The sequence below is a fragment of the Barbatula barbatula genome (assembly GCF_947034865.1).
Source record: "Barbatula barbatula genome assembly, chromosome: 12".
NCBI classification, from domain to species: domain Eukaryota; kingdom Metazoa; phylum Chordata; class Actinopteri; order Cypriniformes; family Nemacheilidae; genus Barbatula; species Barbatula barbatula.
The window spans coordinates 12,339,609-12,366,388 of NC_136775.1; the positions used below are offsets into that span (position 1 = coordinate 12,339,609).

At 40.4% G+C, this 26,780-nt stretch overlaps 1 protein-coding gene across 4 annotated transcripts in view; it reads left to right on the forward strand.

Annotated features, from left to right (window-relative positions):
* The first annotated feature begins 827 nt into the window (after window positions 1-827).
* Window positions 828-26,780, forward strand: part of ddr1 (discoidin domain receptor tyrosine kinase 1) — a 31,347-nt gene continuing 5,394 nt past the window's right edge. The window contains exons 1-12 of one of the 4 annotated variants that reach the window (XM_079470524.1): window positions 828-1,187; window positions 14,651-14,805; window positions 16,938-17,040; window positions 20,600-20,828; window positions 20,916-21,063; window positions 21,179-21,281; window positions 22,287-22,473; window positions 23,773-24,022; window positions 24,246-24,344; window positions 24,880-24,927; window positions 25,664-25,824; window positions 26,015-26,210. In XM_079470524.1, the coding sequence (XP_079326650.1) occupies window positions 14,709-14,805; window positions 16,938-17,040; window positions 20,600-20,828; window positions 20,916-21,063; window positions 21,179-21,281; window positions 22,287-22,473; window positions 23,773-24,022; window positions 24,246-24,344; window positions 24,880-24,927; window positions 25,664-25,824; window positions 26,015-26,210 (1,621 nt within the window). In that variant the 5' untranslated portion in view covers window positions 828-1,187; window positions 14,651-14,708. The remainder of the gene's footprint in view (window positions 1,188-14,650; window positions 14,806-16,937; window positions 17,041-20,599; window positions 20,829-20,915; window positions 21,064-21,178; window positions 21,282-22,286; window positions 22,474-23,772; window positions 24,023-24,245; window positions 24,345-24,879; window positions 24,928-25,663; window positions 25,825-26,014; window positions 26,211-26,780) is intronic. The other 3 variants (XM_079470525.1, XM_079470523.1, XM_079470526.1) reach the window with 3 other exon arrangements.

A 26,780-nucleotide genomic window follows, 5' to 3' on the forward strand; every position in this document is an offset into this window, starting at 1 on the left:
TCATACACGACGCCCGCGGTCAATGCGCTTTGAAAGGCAATATTAATACTCCAGGTAGTTCTGTCTTCCTCAGTCCCCTCCAACCTCAGTGTTGACTGCCAACAAAACAAGTTTCCAGTTTCTCTACTCCTTCCAGTAGATGGGCAAGTAGCAACACATAGCTGTGGATTAGCTCTCTCTTTGACTCCCCCACCCACATCTACCTGTCCTATTTAGCTTTAATATCGCTTTCACTCACCACTGTTTTCAATTTGAAGTGTCTGTGCGTGTGCAGAATACTTGAACGAAGCACTAAAAGCTATAAAGACAATTCTTCCCCAGCCTTCCTTTCTTATTTAAACTCATTGCTCTGAGAGTTTGGATTTAAGTCTGTTAACAGTAGTGTTTATGGTATTGCCTGAGGACGTAATGGTATATTGCATCAGTCATACTCTGTAATAAAGCAATCTCTTAACACACTACAAAGGGAACAGTCTCGAGACACCTCTGGAGTCTTTGCATGAACTCGGTTATCTGGGGAGAAATGGCAACGTAACTTTTATCAGACCAACTCGAAAGAAAATCCGACTAGCACTCGAAAGGGTTAAGCAGAGAAATCCTGTTGTTTCCTTTCCGACGATATACAATTTCATATTCTCTCATTCTCCCAAATCTCTCAAATCTCTCCGTCCCTTTACCGCTGGCCGCTCAGAGGTGCGCATCAGGTATCATTTACAGCGGCGCTGCCAGGTCACGAGTTCCTTCTTTGCCCGCTGCGGATTGGCCAATCGTCTCATTGAATATTCAAGCAGGCACCTGATCGAGGCCAGCCACTGGCTGCGTCTAGTGCAGTTATGCAAATGAGCACCTGGTAGTGTTTGCTAGCCCTGAGGGGAGAGAGAGCGCGAGGAGCGCACGCTGAGAGAAGCAGTGATTGGGGAATAAAGACGTCTTCGTGATTTGCGCTCATTTTTCTTCGTAACAAAGTACAATCCGGTTATAATCCACAGTGGGACGTAACAACTCGCATCCTTTCAAAATCTTTCTATCGACTCGGTTTGTTCATCGGCGAGATTTATACTGGACTATCGGACTTGTATTACAAACCCAGAAAATCTGCCAAAGTTAACAACTCGGAATAAAAACTGATCACGTTATCTAGCAGCGTTTTCGCGTGTCGACACTTCAAAACTCTGTCAGATCTCCAGGTAAGCGGTCGGAAGATGTTTATTTTCCTTCAAATTGCATACAAGTTGTATATTTAATGCGGGCTGTCAGACGTCAACTTTTTGGCCGTGAATTTTCGGATTGTGGTTGTCCGCGTTGTTTTGACAGCTGCGGTCATGTAACGTTAACTTTCTGTTCAACTCTTCTGTATAATGCTGAAATGTGTCGGTGCGCGAGTAAACTTTGCGTTTCTGTCTCGCGCATGGCGGCCAGAAGTCTGGTGTGTGTGCGTGTGTGTGTGTGTGTGTGTGTCAGGAGGGTTTGGAAGTCTGCCACGAGACATGGAACGCGCTCTGTTGCGGGCTAGTGGTGTTTATTTGTGTATTCACGGTTAGGTTGTTAATCACACTCGTTTGCTGAACTTAATCGGTTCCGGTTTATAATACCCAGGAAATCATATTTAATGGAAATTCATTCATACAAAGTCGCTATAGGGTGGCCGTGGGTCAGTCTGGTGGTATATTTATCCACCTGTGGCATTACGCGTCAGTTAGTATTTACGGGCTACCGCCATCTCGCTTTTGCATAGCAGTCTGGAGAGCACGAAAAACCGACGGACCACAAAGATTTTTCTCCACTGATTTATGAAGCCTGTTGGTGTCCGACTCACAAACTAGATAGGTCTGCCACATCAGGGTCTCTTTAACAACCACTCGGGAGTAGCGTGGATGAATATTGTTGAGTAGCGGATTACTTAACTGATTGTACCTTCAGCACAATCCCCGCGGCTCCGAAGCAATACATTGTCATCAGTTTCCATACTGGCGAACAACCCCTAATAAAACGACACATTTTACCAGTTGTGACGCCCTGAAGGTTGCGGGAGTTGCTGTTATTAACCTGTGACCTCTATCGCGAGAGGTTACCCCAACCAGCTGGACGGATCCTTCAGCGCCGCGAGATTTAATTTGTGTCACCAGAGACCACGGGCCAGCACACAATACAAGATTAAGAAATATAAACACAAACCCACGTTTTGAATCTTAAAGAAGCAGAAGGAATTGCTTTGGATTTATGTTGTTGCAAAATGTATCCATGGAACCAAAATTGTAAACATAAAATGGTTTGTTAATCTTTTCTGGTTTGCTCTGGTCTCACAGACTGGCCAAACTGGCGCTCAGGTGGTTTAGCTGGACAACAAGTTATATCCCATCTGAAAATGTCTCCTAAAATAAGCCATTAGATGAGTCTGACTTGGCTCAGAAATCAACTATGACCAGTAAACAAGCTCAGGCTGGTTTACGCTGTTTCTTTCCCAGCAGGGTTGTGAATAAACACGTGAGAGCTATCACATTTTATGGTGGAACTATAGATGTTGTGGTAAATTTCGTAAGGTGTGATTCTCTGTATATTATTTAGGATTCTCTGAAGGGGCGAAAACAAAATGCAGAGTGTGCACAAAGGCTGTGAAGAAATGCAAATAAATGCACCATGTAGGTGAAAATTCACCCTCCCCCCTATGTTTCTCTCTCCTCCTCTCAAGATGGTTTTAGAGACTTCTGAATAAAGACAAGGAAAAGCACAGCAAGTTCTGTGCTGTGTCATCACGGGAGGGGACCACAGTTCCACGTGTGGTACAGAGGAATGTTTGTGAATGTCTTGTAAGCGAGCACACATTGAGCAAACATCTCAGAGGGGGTCGAATGCATTGATTTGAGCAGTATGGGCCTTATTATGAGTTTGTTTGCTATTGTGTTTGGAGAACTCAGCGCTGGGCCATTATCTCCGGGAGGTTAGGCTTTTCTTTGAGTTCAAGGATTATAAATCACTTTTCTTTGTGTTTACATCCCTTTCTCTCCCGTGAGAGACTCCCTTGCCTCATGTATGGATCTTTTCTGGTTTAGTTGGCAATGGGTTGTTTTCCACGGGTGCTGTTTTGTTTTCATGCTCATATCTCTGTAAACAGTCTGAGCTCCTTGGCTAGCATGTGGTGTGTAGGGATAGAGAGATTGAAGGGGAATTGAAAGAGAGGGAGGGACGGGGGTGGCATACCGTGTGGAAATTCTCTTTCTCTCTCGCTCTCTCTCGCTCTCTCTCTCTCTCTCTCTCTCTCTCTCTCTCTCTCTCTCTCTCTCTCTGTCTCACTCTCCTTACAGCTGCAAATTCATCCTCCAGAGCATTCTGTCTTACTTCATATACAACATTTATTTTGTCTCCTGTGTTCAATCACTTTCTACCTCTTTGCTCTACCAGCTTCACATTGAAGTATCTTTAAATCATTTATCCATCCTCTCCTCATTTATAACTTTCACATCAGTGTCGTGTATATTTCCATTACAGATATGCTCATCTACAAGCATGCCTAGATGGCTTAACCTTATGCTTTATTTGTGTTTTTGCAGTCGTACGGCTGTCACAGGTTCTCAGATGTAAATAAAACAATTGGGTGGTTGTACTGTATTATAGCTTGGGCTTGACCAATACCGTTAGACAAATGTTTTTTTTTGTTTAAACCATTTGAATTGGAGCTGTTGGATATTTGAGACATTTGGTAAAACCCACACGCTGGGCACAAAATCGATGTTGTTTACAGATTATAATTGGACTTGATCATTTACAGATGTGCCTTTTTAGCATTTTGAGCAAAATATGGAAAATGACACTTTCAGCATATAATTTGGTTTACACACAAATGCAACAGTGCATAGTTAAGATCTTAACCTATCCTTGCAGAGCAATATGAAACTCTCCAACACACAATACACAATGCATGACAGTGCATTTGATCTGTAAATCTATAGAATACATTTTGTTGATATGTAAAAGAGCAGTGTCCATTTAAAATAAGCTGGAATGCAGTGAATTAGATAATTTTTTCGCATGTGATCAGTGCAAAAAAGGAGTTGTTACTAAGATGTAACACTATGTTGTCAAAGCAACACTTTGTAACTCTTAACCGGATGAATTTTACTGCCTGTGCTACCTGAGACCCTCCTAGAGGAGTGGTTCTCAAACTGTGGTACGCGTACCACTTGTGATTCTTGAATCGACCCCTAGTGGTCCGTGACACGTGGGGAAATGAAAAACTCTATTTAGTTTGTGTTTTAAATACAATTTTAAATGTTATACATGATTGATAAATACGGAATACATCTCATATAGCCTATGTGCAATTGTAATATAGTTGTATGAATTATTGTTTATTAATCATTGGTTGATGTAACTCAGGTATGTGACAGAAAGCTCAAACACTGAGCAGGAGCAGACAGACACTTGTGAGTCTCTCATTCTCTCTCTTCCGATGAGCTGCATGTAAATTATTCTTCCTATGAATTTCTGCACTTGAACCACTGTTTAAAGCTGTTGTTAATGCTGTAACATGCTAATTCAATAGGCATCTGCATCTACTTGATGCAAAGTTTTGCCACGGCACTTTGACGAGCCGCTGCCGTAAAGTGTGAGTCTAATAGAAAGTAAACAAGACATAATTACATAAAACCTAGATATCTGTGTGTTATATAGGCCTACAGCTGTTCTTTGCATGTTTATGCATATATTTATACTTATATTCTGTGTTAAATATCTTAAGTATCTTTAAAGCATTTAAGCAAAATTTTTTATAAAAGACGAAAAAATATCCTACAGACAGTATTTCATCATTGAGGATTTCTTCAAAAAAAGTCTAATAATCTCTTCTCGTTCCAATGAACCCAGTCTTTTGTTCGTCTTGTCTCGTGAGATAAGTGTCTTGTCACACCCCTAATATTTGATATTCATTGGGAATTATTGGAAACTTCTTTGAAAATTGCACCCCTCCACTGCATGGATGCATGAATATTGGCTGCACGCACGCATGTCTATGCTACAGGAAGGGAGACCATTCACGCTTTCCGTCTGTATGAGGACAAACTGTTTAATTAATTAGGAAATAAGCTATCTTAACTCAAGCCATCTAGTCTTTTTAGGATACCGCGCTAAAACATATGAATATAATAAATAAACAAATGAGGGAACATATTACCAACAGCCTAAATGATGGCACTTACAGTATCAGCTGAATGTAAACATATCTTTAGCGACGAGTGCCAGTGTTTGCTCTGCCTGTCTTTCATTAAACTTGGTTGATCTGATCAAGAAACTAGCAGATTGCAGCTGACCTGTGGATGCTTCGCCCACAAATGAATGCGCATCCTAGTGGTTGACCACTGCACTTCATTTTCGAATGGATCCCACACAGAACTCATATTTATCATTGTCCCAAGTTATCGTATATCCCAAGCAAGTCTACAGTGTGCATAGCCTACATGGCCCACACTAAATTCTTGGTGTTTCGAGTCAGATCTGTGGGCCTTGCTGTTTTGAAACTTATGAAACCGTAACCCTAACATAATCCTAACTATCTAAACTACCTATGATTCTTAAACTTGCCAAAAAACACGGCTGCGTGATGAAGTCAGACTTGAAACACCAAGGATTTAGTGATAGCCTAGCCTTAGGTAGGCTGTGTCCCAGTTCCAGGGATGTGTCCTTTGAATCACTGCAGCACGACCGAAGACTGGTAAGGCTGTCCAGATTCACAGGTTGCATCAAATGCAGCCACAAAATGCGACTTGTTTTCTGCAGGTTTATAAGGTTAGAATGAACATCCTTCACAGCTAAAAATATATAAAATATATTTTTCTGGCTCTGTATTTGTTTAAAAAAAGTCAGAAACGTTTCTGCTGTGTCCTGCTGTTGTCACCACGCAACACGAGCAGCAGATGATGCAATTACAAATTCTTCTGCTAGGCTAGGGCATCTTATTTCAGTTCGGTTCTTGGACTTTCGTGGCTGCGTGCTTTGAAGAACAAATCCTTGTTTTTAAGTCGGTGACCTTAGAAGGTTGCTGCCCCTGAATTGGTACACAGCTGTCATATTAGCAAGTGTGAGACTTCAGTTGTCTCTGGATAGCTTTAAGGTGCGTTATTAGGAGTGCCACCCTCTGGTTAACACGGAGAAGTGTTTTTTTAATTGCTTTTTTTATCTATTTAATTTTTTGGGCATACACTAATCGAATATTCGAAAATCGTGACTCATCCCTAAGAGAAACTGAAAATACTTTTGGAGAGGTCTTTACATTTTTTCTGCGGCTTTATTGCACACCTCTATTATTTGCTGCTTGTGTACTTTTGCTGCCATGTGTGCTGATTACTTTCTCAAAGTCTTCATGAATCATTCTTACATAAGTGTTGTGTTTTCACTAAAGACTTCCTTTATGAGGTATCCACAAAGCAAACATTACAGCCAGCTCTTCTCATAACAGCCAGTCTTAAATAGGGATGCACCGATACCAGTTTTTCTCTGCCGATCCGATTCCGATACTGAACTTTCAAATATCGGCCGATACCGATCCAAATCCGATATCAGTTATTGTTGACCTTTTAAGGTTTAGAATGTCTGTAACTCACACAGTCATTAAATTTATCTGCTTAAAGTCAAGCTTTGCATATTCATGAAATACATCAAAACTTAGATAAATAATATACACAGTATGACGGACATCTTTATTAAGAACACTGTGCTAAACTTATAATTGAAATAAATTACATTTAATCAAGCTATGGAGTCATCCAAATGACAATCTGTATTTTCCAACCATCCAGCATTTCTTTGATTGAAGCTGAAATCACGCTGCTTCTGTGTGATCCTCGCAACTCTTTAGCATGTAGCACAGCACTCTGCAATGCGTAACCAGAATCCATCCCATGCGCGGTTAAACTCAAAAGGGAATGGGACACACGTCGGAGCTCCAAATATTAGCAGTGAAGCTCAAAGATTTTACATCTTTTAACTGATCCGCAACATGCGACGACACTATAAAATAACTCGGGCAAAGCTGTTTCAGAAATGTATTTACGCGATGGTAAACTAACGCGGTTCAGGCGACGGAAGCCTACATTTTCCACAACAGAGAGAGGCTGATTATCTAGTACAATAAATTCCACAACTTTTCTGTGATTTTTACAGATTTTTTGTCGTCTTTGTGAAGTTTTTCTTGCCTTTGAAATAATTCCTGCAAGGTTTGGTGCATTAATTCGTCCTTATTGCGTTTCGCTTGTACAAACTCTTCGTCATTTTTCCGTGATGCTTCTGAAGATGTTTGATTAAATGTGTCGTGTTGTAACGCGCAACAGTACTTACACACTGGCAGCTGTGCTGCTTTCTGTTGTTTCAAGCGTGAAATATTTCCACATCTGCGACATATTCAACGCGCTGAAATTTCCATATAGGCGTAAAGTTGGGTCCTGAAAGGTCTCCCCACTAAACTCGCCTGTCGGGCCATTACGCAAAATAAATTTCAAAGTATTTAATTATTATTTTTAATAATAGCTCCCCGTTCAACAATTGCTGGTAATTTGGTATCGGATTTGGATCGGTTGTGCTGACTCACGCATGATCGATACCCGATCCATTCAAAAAGGTATGGATCGGAGCCAAATCCGATCCAGAGTATCGGATCGGTACATCCCTAGTCTTAAACAAATTTACTGTCTCAACTGCCATGAGATGAACAAATGAAACTCAAGTGTGTATTCAGATTACCTAACACAAAGTAGGCAGTGTGTTTAAAACAGAACAAGACTAATCTATAGCAGAGGTAGATGTAAATGGCTTGAGGCTGTCTTTAATTTCCCTCACTGATCAGTTCAGAGTCAGACTCAGACTTTTGTAAAAGTGTAATGTTAAAATTTAAGTAATGGCTGTTTGAAGATTATAAATGATATTCATATGAACTATAGTGAAATATATATATATATATACTGACAGCCTGAAATATATTGACAGCCTATATACATATTATAATACATATCTTTGACAGACAGACATATCTTAAAAAGTGTGTACACAAGTCTTCTCACTTCAAAGCTGCCAGGCTCATTTATTTCAACAGTAAGATTCAAGATTTGATTTGTCACATACAGTTATATAATATAACAACCGGCTTGGGTCAGTAGACAAATTAAGCTTCTTACTAGGGGTGTGCCGAGATCCGATGTGTCTCGTGAGGTCTGACTGGTCTCGCAAGAACACAATATCCTCATGCGATTGGCATGATGGGGTGCTGGGCTCGAAATTACGAGCATTTTAAAAGCATATGTTCCTGAAATTTAACCTGGGTCACCTCAAAATATGTTTGGTAGCATTTGTGTGAGTTTATATTTTGTTGTGGCGTGACTTGTTTTAATACTGTACAGAATTTACAGTGATGAGTGCCATTGTATGCGAGTACTGTCGACCCAGCCATTCGACAACGTGATTTGTCATCCTGTAGTGCTACTTTCCCACCGTTTTCTTATGTATATGACTCGTGCGTTTCCCCTTTATATTTCATCATTGAGGATTTATTCATTTATATAGTCTAAAAATCTCGTCTGGGAAAAGTGTCCCTACTTCTTACCTTTATGCATCTTTTATTCATTTCAAAACGCTGTATTTTGCTTGACCTTTCGCCCTCACAGGGGCTACATGTGCCTACTTAGTTCTCACTTTCTTGGCTTTGTATTTGTATATTCATTCGTGTCTGTTTCAAAGACTTGCATGACTCCGTTAACAGCTCCAGTCGACTATCGGACAGACTCTCAAACTCTTGTAGGGTTTAGTCTAATTAAACACTGGCATGGTGTTGCAAAACTAGGACAGACATTTAGTGCTGTTCTGGTGGTGGTTTTAATTTAAAGGAACGGTTCACACAATAATGAAAATTATATTATTTACTTATGGAGTCTGACATGGGAAATTCCATGAAACTGCCTACCTTAAGATTAAAAAAGGTTTTCACTAAGGGTTTTCTACGGGATAGGTCAACTATCAATATTTGAATACCATACATGTGAAGTCTCAAAGCTTTTTTTTGTGTTTTTAAGCATAGTTTCCATAGTATAGGAAGTTAATTGTCACACCAATTTGGGTCCATATTCCTCTTTAATGGGCACATTAAAATATACTAACTATTTTATAAAGTGTGATGGTAATGGTACCCGTTCCTGACGCAGACTTCTGTCACGAGCGAGTCCAAAAGTCCACTTGTAACCATAAAAGCTTTCCAGAGTAAAACGGGTTTTCCAAGTATGCCACTGTTCCGGCCTTACTCGTATCCATGACGAGCGGCTTCGAACCGGCGATGGGAGACTGGTGCTCTGATAAGGCGACTATCATTTGTTTGTTTGTGATTGCATGCCGCATGATCTCCAGCCCACCAAGAGCTCCAAATGGGCATCCGCGCCTGTTCTGTGGGCCACAATTTCATCAACTGTCATGCATTTATCACTTTCAGCGGACAAGCCCTTCCCCCACATATATACATGTAGTGTATTTCACATAAAATATACTTTGATATATAATTATCGGAATATGTCGTTTTGCAACTCCTGGAAGTGTTCTGCTTTTTCTTAATTTATCCGTCAGCTAACCATCATATCCCATGAACGCCTCGCTCTGAAGGGTCAGATAGAAACACACCAGGCGCTGTCATGAATAATTAGGAGAAATGTCTCCTCATTGGAAAAAGAGAGACACCGACGCGTCACAACCAGATCAGGATTCTACAAAATCTACAAATTTACTTGTTTTCTCTACTGTAATAACTTACAGTTTACTAACATTGTTTTCTATGATGTGCAACACAACCAACTCTGTTAACATGTAAACAATTGTTGTTTATTGTTTTGTGACACTTTAAATGTGATGGACTATATTCTATCATCCAGTAAAAAAAAGCTCACAGATGAGATATCTGGCTAACAGACTGATCACAGGTGGTTACATCTGACAAAACACATTTATGTTTATATTATGTTATGTGTCCATTACACTTAAAGTATTAATAGGAAAGAGAAGAGGTTGATTTTCTTACCCTGGATTTGATTGTACGGGAAAATGGATTTGGCCTCCTGTATAAATAACCAGGGTGTATTGTGGGAACTGTCAGTAAGGAAGTGAGTGTTTTATAAGCAGATGAGTTAAGGTAGACTGCAGAATGTACCTGGCAGGTCAAATCCATAAACTGTTTGTTGGATGAAGTAGATCAGGTTTAATGACAACAGATATGATCATTTGATAATGTATCCTTCACAGATCATTGTGGTAAAATCCCTTGTAAAGTCTTCCTGTCATTATTCAGTTCATTCATTGCATTTAGTTTTTCATTCCGATTTGCTCTGTCATTCGTCCTCTCATTGCCCTCTGACTCTTCTTGTGTATTGCGCATTTCCTCTTCCTGTTGGCCACACATTCTTCCCAAGTTAGCGGTCATCTCTGCCGACTTGCCAATGTAGTGCCTCATTGGTGTGCCTGAGTCACACCGGCAAATGACACACACCCGCGTCATGATTTGCCGTAAAATTGTGTGCCCGAGCCCTTTGTTCTTCATAGACACCACTGCTCTCGGGCCAAATGCTTTGATCCCAAGAGTAATGGGTAATTTGGGCCTAAAGGAAAGAAAACATCACAACAAAAGAGCTGAGGGTGCTGTCCATTACTCAGTCACTGCTGCTTTTCATGCCAGTGTGAGCTCATGCTGTTTCTGTGAATTTGAACTGGATGACTGGAAACTTGTCATCGGCCTGGCATAGATCAGCGGGACTCATAACAGACTCACATATGTACAAAGAAGCAAATGGTGATCAGTTCTATCATACTAAATGAGCTGGACAAAGTTTTACTCCATTTGTGTTAAATACCAGACATTGTGATGTTGTTATTGTGATAAAATAACAAAAATGCCAGACAATGTTAAAAAGCAAAATAGTATTAGTGCTGTGCCGCACGCACAAGTGACCCAGGTTTTAATCCAGCCTTCAATGTGGTCTAATTCCATTCCCCATCCCTCTCATTCCTTCTATCTTACTTTGCAAATGTTTCATCCATAAGGCTGGAATTGCTCCAATCAAAACCTGAAATAAATATACCTATAAAGCCTTGCATGGTTTAGCTCCTCACTACTTGAGAGAACTTCTAACGTATTATAGTCCATCACGTGCACTACACTCTCATTTGTCAGGTCAGTTGGTAATACCTAGAATTTCAAAATCAAGTGCAGGCGGCAGATCCTTTTCCTATCTAGCGCCTAAACTTTGGATCAGTCTTCCCTGCACTGTCCGGGAGGCAGACACACTCTTGTCAGTTTAAATCTAGACTAAAGACGCATCTTTTTAATCTTGCATACACTATCATAATATAAAGGTTTAGGCTGCACTAGTTAGATCAACCGGAACCAGGAACACTTCCAATAACAACTGATGCATTTGTTGCATCAAAGAGTGCAGAACAGCACTCTACTCTTAGCTAGTCTTGTCTCATTGTTCAAAGGTTACTAGAGCGGGCAGGACGCAGTCCAAGGTTACCAGAGCAGCCAGACCAAATGCTGGACGAAGGACGTGGCGACTACAAAACTTCAGTCGCTATTAGATTATTAATGATCATTTTAAATCTAACTTTTTTTATTTTGCCTTGTTGTGCAAGCACTGTAAGCTTGTGCAGAGGCAGCAGTTTTTGCCAGAGGGGAACTGGAATCCCCTGGTTAGGCCTGGTTTCCCTCCGAGGTTTTTTTCTCCTCCAATGGAGTTTTGGGTTCCTCGCCACCGTTTGCATACTGTTTTGCACTGTTTGCCTAGCCGGGGGGGCTGCTAGAATTTGATAGTCTTATTTAATTAACACTGCATATAGGAATTTATTGTGTGTCTGATATTTGACCTGTGTTTTGACTTCCATAACCTTTTATGTTTTACTTATAGTCAATGTTTTCTTGTACAGCTGCTTTGTAACAATGAAAATTGGAGAAAGCGCTATAATAAATAAAGCTGAAGCTGAAGTTAATGGGAAATCATGGCGTTACCGAGACCGTGGAGGGCAATTGAAACCACCAAATTTTCAAATTTGGGAAATCCGTGGGTAAAAACTTGTTAAGTTTAACGTTTGCGTTAAAATACTGTCTTGTGTGCTTCGCCATTCATTTCTCACATTAAACATATTTCCCTAGTCAGACTTAAAACATGTCGCTGTTGAATAACTGTGTGTCCACACCGCCGCCGTCTAGAGCGTCGAAGTGGCCAAAGTCATTCATTTTCAATGTGAGCTGGCAGCGAGGAGCGGCGCGGCACGCCTTGGTCGTTGAGGACATCGAGGAGAGTTGAAATCAGGTCAACTTTATGGTAATGACGCGGTTAGACGGCAAACAAATGGCAACGTAGAAGTCCACCGCTTGAGGGGATTCCAGAGAACCCAGTCCTGTAAACCTTGTGTCTAAGTCAGAGCCCCAGAGCGTCTTTCCACAGCGTTTTTGCAGCGCAACCAGAACGATTTTTGCTGCTGTCGACGGCGGCGGGTTGAACGCGGAGTAAGAATGTGAATTCACTTACATTATTGAGAATTTAATGTCACAGCCAACAATGTTACTAGTTCGAAAACAGGCTTTGTATTTTGCGTGTGGAAATATTTCATTTCTTATTTTAATTATTTGACTTTAGGGTGAAACATGACCTATTCTTCATCAGACTTACCTGTTCAGAACCTTTTGTTTGTCTGGTTTATGTCAGTTTCGGCTCCTGAGAACTGAAAAAAAAACATCAAGACAAATGTCACGGGTGATGAAGTGTTGCATATGTTGATGATGTGATGTAGATTAAAATGCTCCTGAGGGCTTTCCTGACGATCTGTCACACAGGGGTTACGCATGAGTCACATACAGCACCTCTTTCTTCTGAATGTGCTGTTTCAGGTGTATTATTGACAGCTCTTGATGCGTGTGTGTGAATTGGCTTCAGGCAAGTCAGTAAGATGTTGTTTTTATCAAAGTTTCGTTAAATAGAGCAGTGTGAAATTCCCCCGAGCAGAATCACACGGCAAACAAGCGAGCGAATGAAGCCGTGATCCGGACTGACCCTGAATTACATTTGTGATGTACGCGAGTGCAAAGAGTCTTTCGGGTGTGTTCGAACTGAACACATTGCACACTGGCGTCATTCCAAACTAGTTCCCACCTCTCCCCGCTGGACTATATGCACGGCTGAGCCCATTCGTCCAGCCCTCCGGAGAGATGTTAAGCTTATACTACTATATAGCAGATGCCTTTCTTGTAAGAACATGATATGGGGGTTTAAAGGGAGAATGAATGTCCCTTCAGACCAAACTAAACAGAAACTTTGCTTTACAGCAACTCTCATTTCCTGAGTTTTCTATTATTCTCTATGCCCCCCACTCATCCCCTTAGTGTTTTGTTTCCTTCTCCCATATAGTTTGGATTTGGTTAATTGAAGTTGCCGATGCGTTGTCACAGTTACGCAACAACGATTGCCCCTACAGTCAACATTCAAGTGTGGATACTCAAGCCAACTGTAATAAACCTAATCTTGCGTTACAGCACCACAGTGATTTGGCACACATGCAGATATTTCTCTCCCCTCTTTCCGTCTGTTTCCCCTCGGTTTTGGAAACACTCGCAGTCTGTGTTTTGGCCACCGCCTGTGCGTAGCTCCGGACAGCTGCAGGGACTGCGCTCGCCCGCACAGAGTCGCATGTAGGGTATCGCATGCACACACTAACACATGACCCATTAGCCACTCTTTGACATGCCAGCCTCGTCTACACCTCTTTTCCACACCTCCTTTCAGAATCTCCTGCTCTTTTCTGCGCTCTCTTTGTCCTTGTGTCTGCACAGCTGTGCATCAGCTGTCCGTCTCCCCTCGTCGACTTCTGAAACAGCACTGTCACTCCGCAAGAGGACAGCTGCCACCTCACACACAGACTCTCTCATTCCATGCCTTCCATACATACATACAAGCACAAATCACATTTCGCACAAGGAGTGGTTTTTTAGGAAAAAAGTGTGACGTGTGCGTTTTTTCTTTTAATGTGTTTGTACATGTAGCTCTTGGAATGCCAATGTGTTTTGTTTGGAAGAGGTTTTGGTCTGATGGACAACAGTGTATGTGAATTGACAGTGAAGTGCCAGAATTGACTACATTAGTTAGTTGGAAATTCCCCTTTGTGATAGGCAGGGCACATTTAAACATTGTTTTAGTTTTTTTTAAGATACGCAAAGCTTGCTTTCATGAGATTCTAGTTGTTTGGAAAGTTACGTTTGAAATAATATTTTAAGGAATTATTCACCCTCATGGTGTTTAAAACATGTATATGAGTCGTTCTTCTGTGGAAAACAAAATAAGATCTTTTTTGTCACCATACAATGTCAATGGGGGTCAAAATATCCTCATTTGTCTTCTGCAGAAGAAATACTCATATACAGGTCTTACGGTATATGTTTTGAACATTATGATAATGAATAAATGTGTACCGAATATTAGTTTACTATTGTTCACTGAACTTTCAGTAGAACTGGGACCACATGCTCTGTTCCCCATTTCTTTTTCTTTAAAATGAATCATTTATTATAAACCAATGTTTTCTGTAGCACACATTCAACTGGCCAGGCAATTCGATAATCTCATTTAATTTTTCTGTTCCTCAGGTATGTCTGTAGAACATAATCCCAATCTGGACAGGTAACCAGGTGTTTCACTGTTGCCATGGCAACACTGATGCAGGTGTTGTTGGCTACTCTCCTCTCTGTCCTCCTCGTTTCCTGGACAGCGGCCCAGGACATGGATTGGCATTTTGACTCGGGTAAGAATGTCATGGATTTTGTTTATTATTGTTACGTTACGACACTTGAGAAACACATTTTGAGTTCATTTTAACTGTGGTTTAGTGATCAGTCCCTCCGGGTGTTTTCTGTGTGTGCTTGTGTGTTTCGTTGAATCAGTTTTCACATCTTTCTTTCTCCCCATTTCCTCTCTCTTGGTACTTGGGGGATGAAGTTTCTAATGGGTTTTAAATGTCACATTAATGTTGTAATGTTTTGGGGCTCATTAAAAGCTGTTATATTCCACTCTCGACTCTGAATCAAAGCTCATGATCCCTGTGTTTGGGCTACAGTGTTTTATTTCTCTGTGACCAGTTGATAACAGTACATAATGTAATAAGCTGGAACAGAGGCAGGTATGGTTGTACAGCTCGCCAGACAGAAAGAGAGAAAGGGGGGAAACAAAGAGACAGTGAGACTGGAGATTCAGTAACAATAATGTTAGTTTTTTGAGGAGTAAGAATACAAAGGTGCAAATCGATCAGGAGCAGAAAGTAGGTGTTTTTATTTCACCAAGTCAATAGTGTCAAAACTGAAAGACGCCCTTATAATACAGTATGACTGTAAACACAGCTCTCATCTGTTCTGTATTAACTGGAGATGAGTTTGGGATGGCGAAAAGGGCTAGGAGTCATAGAGAGAAGGAGAGAGAGAGAGAGTTTGGAAGGCAGAAAGCATTTTATTGGCGGCAGCAAGATGATGATGATGTAATGATACAGGCACCTGTCCACAGTGTGACTCTGTATGTGTGAGGGTCTTGCTGGCTGGGCTGGGTTTGTTTTCCAGCCTTAGCATTCTTATCTCATGACTCACTGCAAATGAGCACGTCCCCCCAAAACCTCACCCATCACCCCAGTTTTAACACACCCACACACTGACAGACAGGCACACCATCTGAAGCATGGCTGATATATGATCGGTGCAGATGATTCGAACATTGTGTTTCTGCCAGATTGACTCTCTCCTCCCCTGATTTTATAACATCCCTCTTTCACTCCCTCACTTTGTGTCTCTTTGGTTTTGTTTTCTGCACTACACCTGTGAGCTTTGGCAAAGCAACGCAAGCATTCCAACAATGCTGCTTTGGTATTTTTAAGAGTTTGACAGTGTTGTGTATGTGTGTGGCTTTACTGTACAAAATGGCCCCCAGGAGTTGGCTAACCAACACAAGATTCCAGTGACAAGTGTTTTTAGCGTTCACGCTAACAGAAGAAATGACAGCCAATCAGTAGCGTAGACAAGCTTTCTCTCGCACTCTTTGCACTTTACAGACTTTGTCAAATATATAAAGCACACACGTGTATTGTATCTTGTGTCAGAATGCATGTATCTGACATATAAATATGTAAAATATATACTGTATTTATATTGCAATATATTAACTGTCGATATATTAAATTGTTTTATATATATTTAATATTTAGAATAATTTATTGTTAATATATTTCAATATATTAAATAATACAGAAGGAATAGTTGCTTTTCATCGCTGTATTTTTTCAAATTGCTGAAAAACGGTGACTTTTGGATAGCCGATGTTTCGTAATTGAAATATATAAAAAAATATTAACATTAAATCTAAAAATATTAAATCTACATATGTATGTTTGGTGTTTAAAGAAAACATTCACCCAAAAATAAAATCTCTCACCCGTATGATGTTTAAGACTTGATATACAGTATATGACACTTTCTTCTCCGTAGTTTTGTGTTCATACAATGGAAGTCAATGGGGTCCAATGCTGTTTGGTTACCAACGTTCTTCAAAATATCTTTTGTGTTTTGCAGAGGAACGAAAGCGCGTGTTTGAATTGACATGACTATGAGTAAATAAAGAAATTTCATTTTCTGAGTAAACTATCCCTTTAATGTATCCAAGTAATATCATTTTATGTAACGCTGACAATTTTTAGGAGATTTCACCACAATTACGTTAAGAAGAGGTGATTTGCTCTTGACACTTTGTCACATCGCAGAGTTGTTTGGACAAATCTGACTATATTGTTTATTAATTATAAATGTGTAAGTGCGTCTGAAGCGTGTCAGGTTCCTGATGTGTCTCATAAACTTGCTTTGGTTGCCTGTCTGAAGTGTTTTTTTCTGTGTTACACAGCAAAATGTCGTTACGCTCTCGGTATGGAGGATGGCACCATACCCGACTCTGACATCACTGCATCCAGCGCCTGGTCCGACTCCACTGAAGCCAAACACGGCAGGTGAGAACTTAGCAAGTTTTTTAAAACATCTTGTGCTTAATATGAACGTGTTCATAACGGTCATAAAAATTGTCCTCTCATTTTGTCTTGTGATTTGTGGGTGGGTGTTTGTGTTGGTGGTCTCTGCGAGTCTCACGAGGAGACGGGATTAGGTTACGTGAGATGTCAGTAATGGTGCGTATCTTGATATAGAGCATTAGGTAATGACATTACAGCACTGTCTGTCTGGACCAGACTCGCATGCTGAATACAGGCCAATACCACACACACACGGTAGCAGACAACAGACATGCTCACACAACACTGCACAGAGGAAGATACTAAAAAACACACAATTAATTAAGCTAAGACTTTGGCATCAGCATACAGTCCTGAAATGAAGCGAGGAGTGTGTGCGTGTTTCTGTCTTTGGCAACACGGGAATCATGTGGTTGTTATTAAATCCACATTCTATTCAAGACAGCGGGGGGATTTTGAGCAGGGGGAGAAGAGGAGCTTACAGAAAACTGAAGCGAGGGAGGGAGATACGACCTTAAACGGAGAGGATGAGTACAGAGGGAGAGGGTGGGGCTCATGAGAAATGATGGGGTGCTGAGAGGTGTTGAAGCAGGGATTTATGGTGGCGATTCAGTGATTAGGTGTGTGTGTGTGTGTGTGATTTGTGTATGTTCAGTAGGGTTCACACACATGACATCGCTATAGAACAGCTGTGGGAGGGCATGAGAAAGACCAAGAGACATGGGTGGGGCTGTTGTTTATTTCTGTGATCTAATATGATGTCTCTGTATATTAATGCAAGTCGTTCCAGATGTTAATGTTCAATGCTTTGAAAAATCTGTGATTTATGTAGAGCGTTACCTTTGAAATGCAAAGATTCTACCCAACAGGAAGCAAATGACTACCGATGCACTATAACTACTTTTTTAACTACAAATAAAAAAGTAAATATTGAATGGACTATATGTGCTTTGAATGAAAGCACCTGTCAATCGCATAATTGTATTGTGTGTGCAAAACACAGTTACACACAGGTTAATATATTTAATAATAATAAAGGAAAATGAAAGTCTTAAAAACACTGTGAAAGTGTGAGTTCATGAGAGTACCTTTCTATTTAATAAAATTATAAAAAAAAGATCAAAAAGCTTCAAGCATGGTTCCCGTAGAGCTGTGCGCAGCATCTTTTTCGGCATTCCTTTAATGTTGCTTTAACACTGGATTTTTTATGGATCAAGGTTTGATTGAACTTCATGTTTGGTTGGTGTAAAGGCGTCTATTTGATCTTGAGTGTGGATCAACATTCACCAGTTATTGATTTCATATTTTTGGTGACTTTTTGGCTCACCTAAGTCGATGCTCATCTTATCATGATTGAGGTACTTTCAGAAGTCCCTCATGGTTTCCTCACCTTAATCCCATCTACAGATTAGTGATTAAGACGAGGGAGATGGAATGAAGGGTTACTGATGTTACAATTTGTGTAGTCTCGCCTTCAGATGGATCCGGTTATGGACCGTCAGATGCAAAAAGCATATAAAAATAGCAAGTGCTTTTGGAAAATCGAAAGCTTCAATCTGATTGTCTGGCGATTGTGTATTTTCTGAATACTAGCATGCACAGGTTTCATCAGTCTGCCGAAAAGCCAAATCATGTTTATTTATTAGGTAAAAGGCCCAAACATTGTGCCCGATCAGCAGTTTCTGGATTTGCAGCTTATCATTCCCAGGAGTATTAGATCAGATATAGCAAAGCAGAATTATAACACAACATGGTACAAACTGTTCCATTTGCAGTTTTGCATTATACAATATTAACACATTTAGACGTTGGTAATTCTAAAATAAGGCGCACGTGATAACACATGAAAGATAAATGTGTAATAGATATCTGTAAAGAATTGCTGAGATCTGGATAGATGAAGATTTCATTTAAGAGACTATCGGATGTTTCTGGAAAGTGAATGCTGGATCTGAAATGTCTCAGTTGTGCTGTGATGAAGTCTTGTGGAGGTGACAGAACCCACACAGCCGTGGAATATAATTATTTCAGGTGTATTGCTCGGTAGGATCTCAATGGAGAGAGATACAGCTGCACTTGCGTTGTTCTAGTGAGTTTGTTACTTGCGTTTCGGCGTCTACTGATCCTGAGCCAGCAAACAGCTCAGCCTACTGCACATATGTGTCAAACAGTTTAAAGTGAAAATAAACTGGCATACAGATGTTAATCACCAAATGCCAGAGAGAGAGCGTGTATTTGTTACAAGCATGTGAGAGAGTGAAACCAGGTGAACTCAGCATGCAAGTGTTAACACACACCAACATATTTCACATATCACCTCATTCACACAGGAAATTACCAGAAAAATTGAAAACGAAATGAAATAAATCCTGTTGTGTAACGGATACATTTAGTTATATTCTAAACATATTTTATGTTGGTTAAGAATTGGTTTTCAACTTAAATTAGTTTGTTATATGTTAAATAGTAAATAGTAAATCTTAGCCTGCTAGGTCACTTCCTCTCTCATAGCACTAAAGAGATTTTCACCAAGTGATAATGATGTGTTAATTAAGAAATGTAGTGCCTCTGTGATCAAGCCTCTAGTGAGTGCAAAACTTTGCTTTTTTTCATATTTGTTTATGTACCTTGAAATGTTGGTTGTCGACATATGCCGAAGAGTTTGAATAATTAGACTCACGTTGTTGATCGTAATCCCATGTGCATCCTGAAGCGAAGCGACATTGTTCCCTATGGCACCGGATGTAATTCAATTCAATTTTATTTATATAGCGCTTTTCACAATTTTCATTTTTGCAAAGCAGCTTCACATATATCATCATAAAAAATATATCAAAAAATACCAGGGGAAAAATTTAAGGGAATATACGGTATTAAGATACATGGTATTATCTAAATTTTTCCTCTATGCAATGGTCACAATTTTCATTGTTGCAAAACAGCTTCTCATACATAATAATAAAAAATCAAGAGAATATACGGTATTAAGATACATGGTATTATTGCAAGCTATTCTCGATGAAATGTACACTGATGTCAATTAATACTTAATTTAGGTATATTATTATTTTAAATATTACTATCAGGACTAGAAGCCTAAAATTACAATTTACCATAACAATTTTCAATAATACCCAAAAAGTTGCTAAAAGAATATATTTGTTAAAATATGTTAACGTACATGTATGCTGTTAAACGCATGTTGTTTATATTTATGGATTAAACTAAAACAGCAGTCTCCACGTAAGTAACGGTGGCAAGGAACCAAAACTCCACTATAGATGTTTATGTGTACCATGTAACAGCCTGACTGAGATTTTAGCGGAAGTACGTCATCGACCCGTAGGCATATACCCTATTGTCCTTTAAATCCACTAAAATGAACTCGTAATGAAAAAGATAATTTCTTACACTGCTTGACAGTTTCACAAATTTGGTTGGCAGAGTATATGTTGTTTGTAAAACCTATATATGAACCTGTTCATGTTGAAATATATTTTGTCCAGTTATATCTTGCATATTTTTGTATGTATTCTCATAGGTTAAGTACAGGAGAAGGTGATGGAGCGTGGTGTCCAGCTGCTCCTGTGTTCCCCAGCGGTTCTGAATACCTGCAGGTGGATCTACACAAACTGTATTTCCTGTCTCTGGTAGGGACGCAGGGTCGGCACGCAGACGGCCTCGGGCGGGAGTTTGCACGCAGTTACCGGCTTCGTTACTCTCGTGATGGACGACATTGGTTTACTTGGAGAGATCGCTGGGGGCAGGAGGTCTCAATGCTCGCATGCATATCCATACACTAGAAATAGTAATAGTTACTTTTCTTACAGTAGTGTATGTGTGCTGTTTCATCTCAGGTGGTGTCAGGCAACGAAAACACATATGATTTGGTGCTGAAGGACCTGGGCCCGCCCATTATAGCACGCATGGTGCGGTTCTTCCCGCTGGCGGATCGCGTGATGAGCGTGTGTTTAAGAGTTGAACTCTACGGTTGTGTCTGGGAAGGTGAGTCTCACTCGAAGCAATCCGTCACCAGCCCGCACACACAACCACATTACAGACACTGCTTGTACATCTTGTGAGGTTTGTTTTTAATTGATGTGATTTTGTTTTCATGTAGATGGACTGAAGTCATACACCGCTCCTGTCGGTCATGTGATGAATCTGTCTGGGTCACCTGTCAACTTTAATGACTCCGTGTATGATGGCAGCAAAGAGGCAGGGTAATACACACATGTTATCCCATTTCTACAACTTTCTTAAAGATCCAGTTTGTGAAAATTTAGCGTTGAGGTTGCAAATTGCAACCAGCGGCTCACTCCACCCTCCCCTCATTTTCAAAGCCCCACGGTGGCTGACACAGGACTAAGATTTATTATATTGCATTTCTATCCATAGATCATCCCAAAAATTACACACTTAATTCAGTACAACTTAAAAAAAGACTTTGTATATATGAGCGCTCATGAGAGTCGAGTTCTGATATAAACATACAGTCTGACCACTTGTGTTATTTCTGCATATCTTTAAGCTCAAAAGTAAGATTTTGGTTGATTTACATTTAAGTCTGTTTTGCTTTAGCAGTTGGTTGGTTTATACTTATGTTGGTCAAAACGATCATCTAAACTCTTTCTGAGCTAACCATCATGACCCTTATTTTGAATTCCCACCTGGTCTTGTTTTACTGAACTCTGGGATGTATATGTGTTCTTTATGCGTGTCAGGTGGGATTGGCGGATATTGTGTTAAAACACTTCCAGATGTTTTTTTATAATAGAGCAGAAATGTTTGCATTTGCTTAGCTAACAATGTTGATGTTAGCCAGACGTGACTCACAGATTTATGCGTGTAGGGAAATGGCAATATTATACGTGAGCGCATGTATGGCCAATGACCCGATCAAATTCATTTGACTTGACATCTCTGTAATCTCTCTCTCTCTCTCTCTCTCTCTCTCTCTCTCTCTCTCTGTCTCTCTCTCTGTCTCTCTCTCTCTCTCTCTCTCTCTGTCTCTCTCTCTGTCTCTCTCTCTCTCTCTCTCTCTCTCTCTCTGTCTCTCTCTCTCTCTGTCTCTCTCTCTCTCTCTCTCTCTCTCTCTCTCTCTCTGTCTCTCTCTCTCTCTCTCTCTCTCTGTCTCTCTCTCTCTCTCTCTCTCTCTCTCTCTCTCTCTCTCTCTGTCTCTCTCTCTCTCTGTCTCTCTCTCTCTCTCTCTCTCTCTCTCTCTCTAGGATGATGTTTGGAGGATTAGGTCAGCTGTGTGATGGTGTTTTAGGTGGGAATGATTTCATGGAAAGTAAAGAGTTAAGAGTGTGGCCAGGATATGATTATGTGGGCTGGAGTCAAGACGTCCTCGGGCAGCCGGCTGTTGACATTGAATTTCACTTTGAGAAAACACGGATCTTTCACATTATGCAGGTCAGTGTGTGTGGGTGTGGTACCATAAATTATCTGAAAGGTCTTATCTAATTCAATAATATCCAAAGAATTGTCAGTTCTTCAAACACACACGTCAACTAAGCCTTCTCCGAATAAACTTTTCTTTCCTGGATGTGATATTTAACATATCTCTATGATTCACCCATGTACACTTCCTGTCCTGCAATTCTGCTATCCCAGAATTATTTTCTGTCAGTTCATATGGCACAAATGATAATTTCCTCTGAAGCCTTTCACCACCCTTCAGCTCTTTATTGAACATTTGATTTGTATTGTTTGTCCTGTGGGTTTGTGGGTGGGTGTGATTCTGAGACATCCAAGTGTTTTAATTTTATGCAGTTTATGGGATCATAATGTTTTGCCATTTGTTTGTGTGTGTGGGCATATCATTATTCTTTTTTTGTTTGTTTGTTTACTGGTAATGCTGACCACTTCTGACGGTCTGTATGTGACTTCCTCGCATTCTCTACATTCCTGTATCTCTGCTTTCACAACATCCATAAGCATTGTCTTTTGTCAACATGCTATTTTGTTTTTCCTGTGGCTCCCCACTATTTCAGACACACCTCTTTACCACTGTATGTCTTTATGTATCTTTTGTAAATTGACATAAAGGAACAGTTCACCTCAAAATGAAAATTATGTCATAATTTACTCACTAGACTGCTTGTATACAAACAATTCTTGGCCACCATTGCCTACCATAGTAGGATATTTTGAAGAATGTAGGAAAGCAAACTGTTCCCGGGCACTTTTGACTTCCAATGTCATTTTTCCTACTATGTTAGTCTTTGGTGGCATTCTTCTTAATATCTTTCTCCGTGTTCATCAAATTCAGAACAAAGCTCGAGGATGAGTCAATATGTATCATTTTTGTACGAACAGTTCCTTTAAGAGGAACAGATAAATCCCCAGTTAAAGATTTCTCAAAACAACAAGCACGTGTTTGCATGTAAAACCGCTTAACAGAATCCACACAAATGTGTTTCCCCGTCCTGATATGCACCCTCAAACATCCAGCTGCAATTTTGGTTTTTATGGTTGGGTGGATGATAACCCAAAACCTTAAAACAAAAAGCAAAAACATTGGCAATGTCTCAAACATATTGTCCAAAAGTCTATACACAGCTTATCCACTAGGCTACAAAATATGAAAGTGTAAAAATGAAGGAGTTAGTCAGGAAGTTATTCATGTGCTAATCCTTTACTATTTTGTGACATCGCAAATAGCAGTTCCTTCTCAGTGATTCTTACTACCTCTGTCTTCGTGTGTGTCAGGTGCACAGCAGTAACAGATACATTCAGGGCGTGCGGGTGTTCAGTCGGGTGGAGTGTAAGTTTAAAGCAACCCTGTTGAGCCCGTGGGCAGAGCCTCCACTCATCCTTCACGTGCCCCTGGGAGACATGAACGACCCGTCTGCCCACACCATCTCGCTGCCTCTCGGAGGACAACCGGCACAAATTCTCAGCTGCCGCTTTGCTTTTGAAAGCCGTTGGCTCCTCATTAGCGAGATCAGCTTCTACTCTGGTACACAACACATTCATACCTCACCTCCTGCAGCAAAACACTGCATTACCTTAATAGTACTTGTCATCTCTGCCTTATTTTTCACACCTGTATGCTAATGGAGTTTACAATGTCATCGTAAACTGTAAGCCATAAGTATAATTTAAAGCTGCGTGATTGGTGTGGTTCACAGAGACTGAGCATATCTGATTCTCTCTTTGTCATTCATCCTTCTTATCTCCAGTGCCGTTCGAGAGTGGATCTCTTCCTTCTCCTACTGCCAGTACTCGTCCTCTTAATGTCACCCAACCAGTCCCCTCGAATGCCACCGGCAGCTCAACTGGTGAGTCATGTAACTGGCTGCGCCACATGTGTGTGTGCATGCAAAGCCTTGTCAAGGGACATTTGCGCATTAGATGCATGAGACGAGAATCATAAGATATGTAACAATTCTGTTTCTGAATTTCTGTTTCTGAATTCTGTTCCTTTCATGGTTATTTTAGCATCTTTGCGGAAAAGTTTCTCAAAACTTAAAGGGAAAGAATATGGTTTAATCCTTTTTTAAATCCTTTACTCATCCTCATGTCATTTCAAACCTGTGTTATGTTATGTTAGAGAATGTTGATAACCAAACAGCATTGGCCCCCATTGACCTCCATTGCATGGACACAAAGAGATACTTCTCAAAATATCCTCCTTTGTGTTCTACGGAAAAACTATTCATTATACAGATGACAGAACCTTTATTTTTACTCGATTATAGCTTTAACCACCACACACACATCTGTTGTATTTCTTCACCTGTGCCTCTCTGCCCCATCCACCCTCTCATCTCTCTAATTCTCCATCTTCTGACCTGTCCAACCTCATCTTTTCAGAATTCTCCATGAACACTTCCCTTCTGCTGCCCAGCAGCATGCCAACAGGTGAGGAGAGAACAAGAGAGAGAGACAATAGGAAGAAAAGAGTATTGTCTCCATGCTTGCCATCGGTGTCTCTTTTTACAGCATGTTTTTCAATACAGAGGCCATTATGATGTTACGACGCCTCTCAATTTCCTAACATTTCAAAATCCTGCCCTCACATAAAATGTGGTTGGTGGTTAAGTGCGTGCGTGCGTGCATGCATGTCCATCTCAAAGCCTGACGAGAATGTTTTCTTCTTGCATGGTTTGGTTGCATGTTGTCGACTCGAACGATCTGCTATGGTTTTGTCGTAGTGTTTCATAAAGTGTATTTATTGTGAAATTGCTCTGGCTGTCTTTGATCATATTTCCCTCAGCTTTAGGATTGTGCCCACCATCACAGCGCATTTACTCCGTCAAAGCTTATTACAGCCCCCAAAACAACAGCTGCCTCCTAAATTTACAGACATAAGCACTTTCACATATGCAGAAAGAGAGAGGGAGTGTGTATGTAAGTCTCCATGACCATAAAGGCATTTACTCATTAACTTCCCCACCCATCATAACTGAGATTAGGAGGCGGCTTTGGCTTTACTCTGTAAACACTGGTCCTGAATTGCCTTCTTTATGCCTTTTTTTATTGGTTTTAAATGTAATTTCCTTCATATTTATTGATGGCCTATTAGTGAAATAATTGAAGGCCACCATAAAAACGAATACGTTATTTGTAATCACATAAACTGTTATTCATGGTGCAGAGTTTCCTGTCATCACTCTGAGGGCGGGACTACCTGTGGCCAAAGACGACAGCAGCCATACAGCCATCCTGATTGGCTGCCTGGTTGGAATTATTCTGCTCCTATTGGCTGTCATAGTCGTCATACTGTGGAGGCAATACTGGAAGAAGCTACTTGGCAAGGTGGGGAGAACCGTTTTAATCGCAACATAATAAACTTAGTTTTGATGAGCTTGCTAATATGTGGAAAAAATATGAAAGAGTAAATGTGTTTACCCTTAGTATGCTAGCATATAGATGTCTGATATTTTAACAGACAGCATTTGTTATTTTGATTTCATGAGTGCTTAATGTTGTTTCTTTATATATCCAGGCACAGGGTAGTCTCTCCAGCGACGAGCTACGTGTTCATCTTTCAGTTCCCTCAGATAACGTGGTGATCAACAACACCAACACGCACACATACTCCAGCCGCTATCAGCGTATACACACTTTCCCAGATGACAGGGAGGGAGAGTACCAGGAGCCGAGCACTGTACTACAACCCCGAGAGCAGTGTGACAGCGCAGGTAACACAAACACAGACTCTTTTATATTTATGTGAAGGTGTTTCTAGGAATCAAACCAACAGCCTTTACACTGCTAGTGCAGCTACAGGAACAAGACTTTTAGTTCAGAAAAACAGGAGTTAAAGAACTTACTGGAACCCAAGTCACCATAAAGAACAAACAGCACTGCCAATACAGCATCAGATAAAGTACTTACGGAAAATCGAAAACCTGGACACAAAGAGGGTCTTATCTGAAAGAGAGGGGGTAGGGGAGATTAAAGCACAGAGATTTTATTTCACTCATTCTGCAACACGCTCCGCATTCCCTACAACATGGCCACTCATACACTGATGAATCTGCCATTGTTGCTGTCACGCTTAATCTATCTATTTTAAAATCATTGTGTGTTCATATTCATATATTAATCAACATTAAATGATGTCTTGAAACAGACTGACAAAGGATAACAATGATTAACAGCCTGCATCATTATGAATTATAACACTGCCTGTTGTGTTTGTATCTCATTTGTAACTGGTTTGCCCTGTCATCCCTTAACCACCTTGTTGTTTGTGTTGTTGTGTTGTG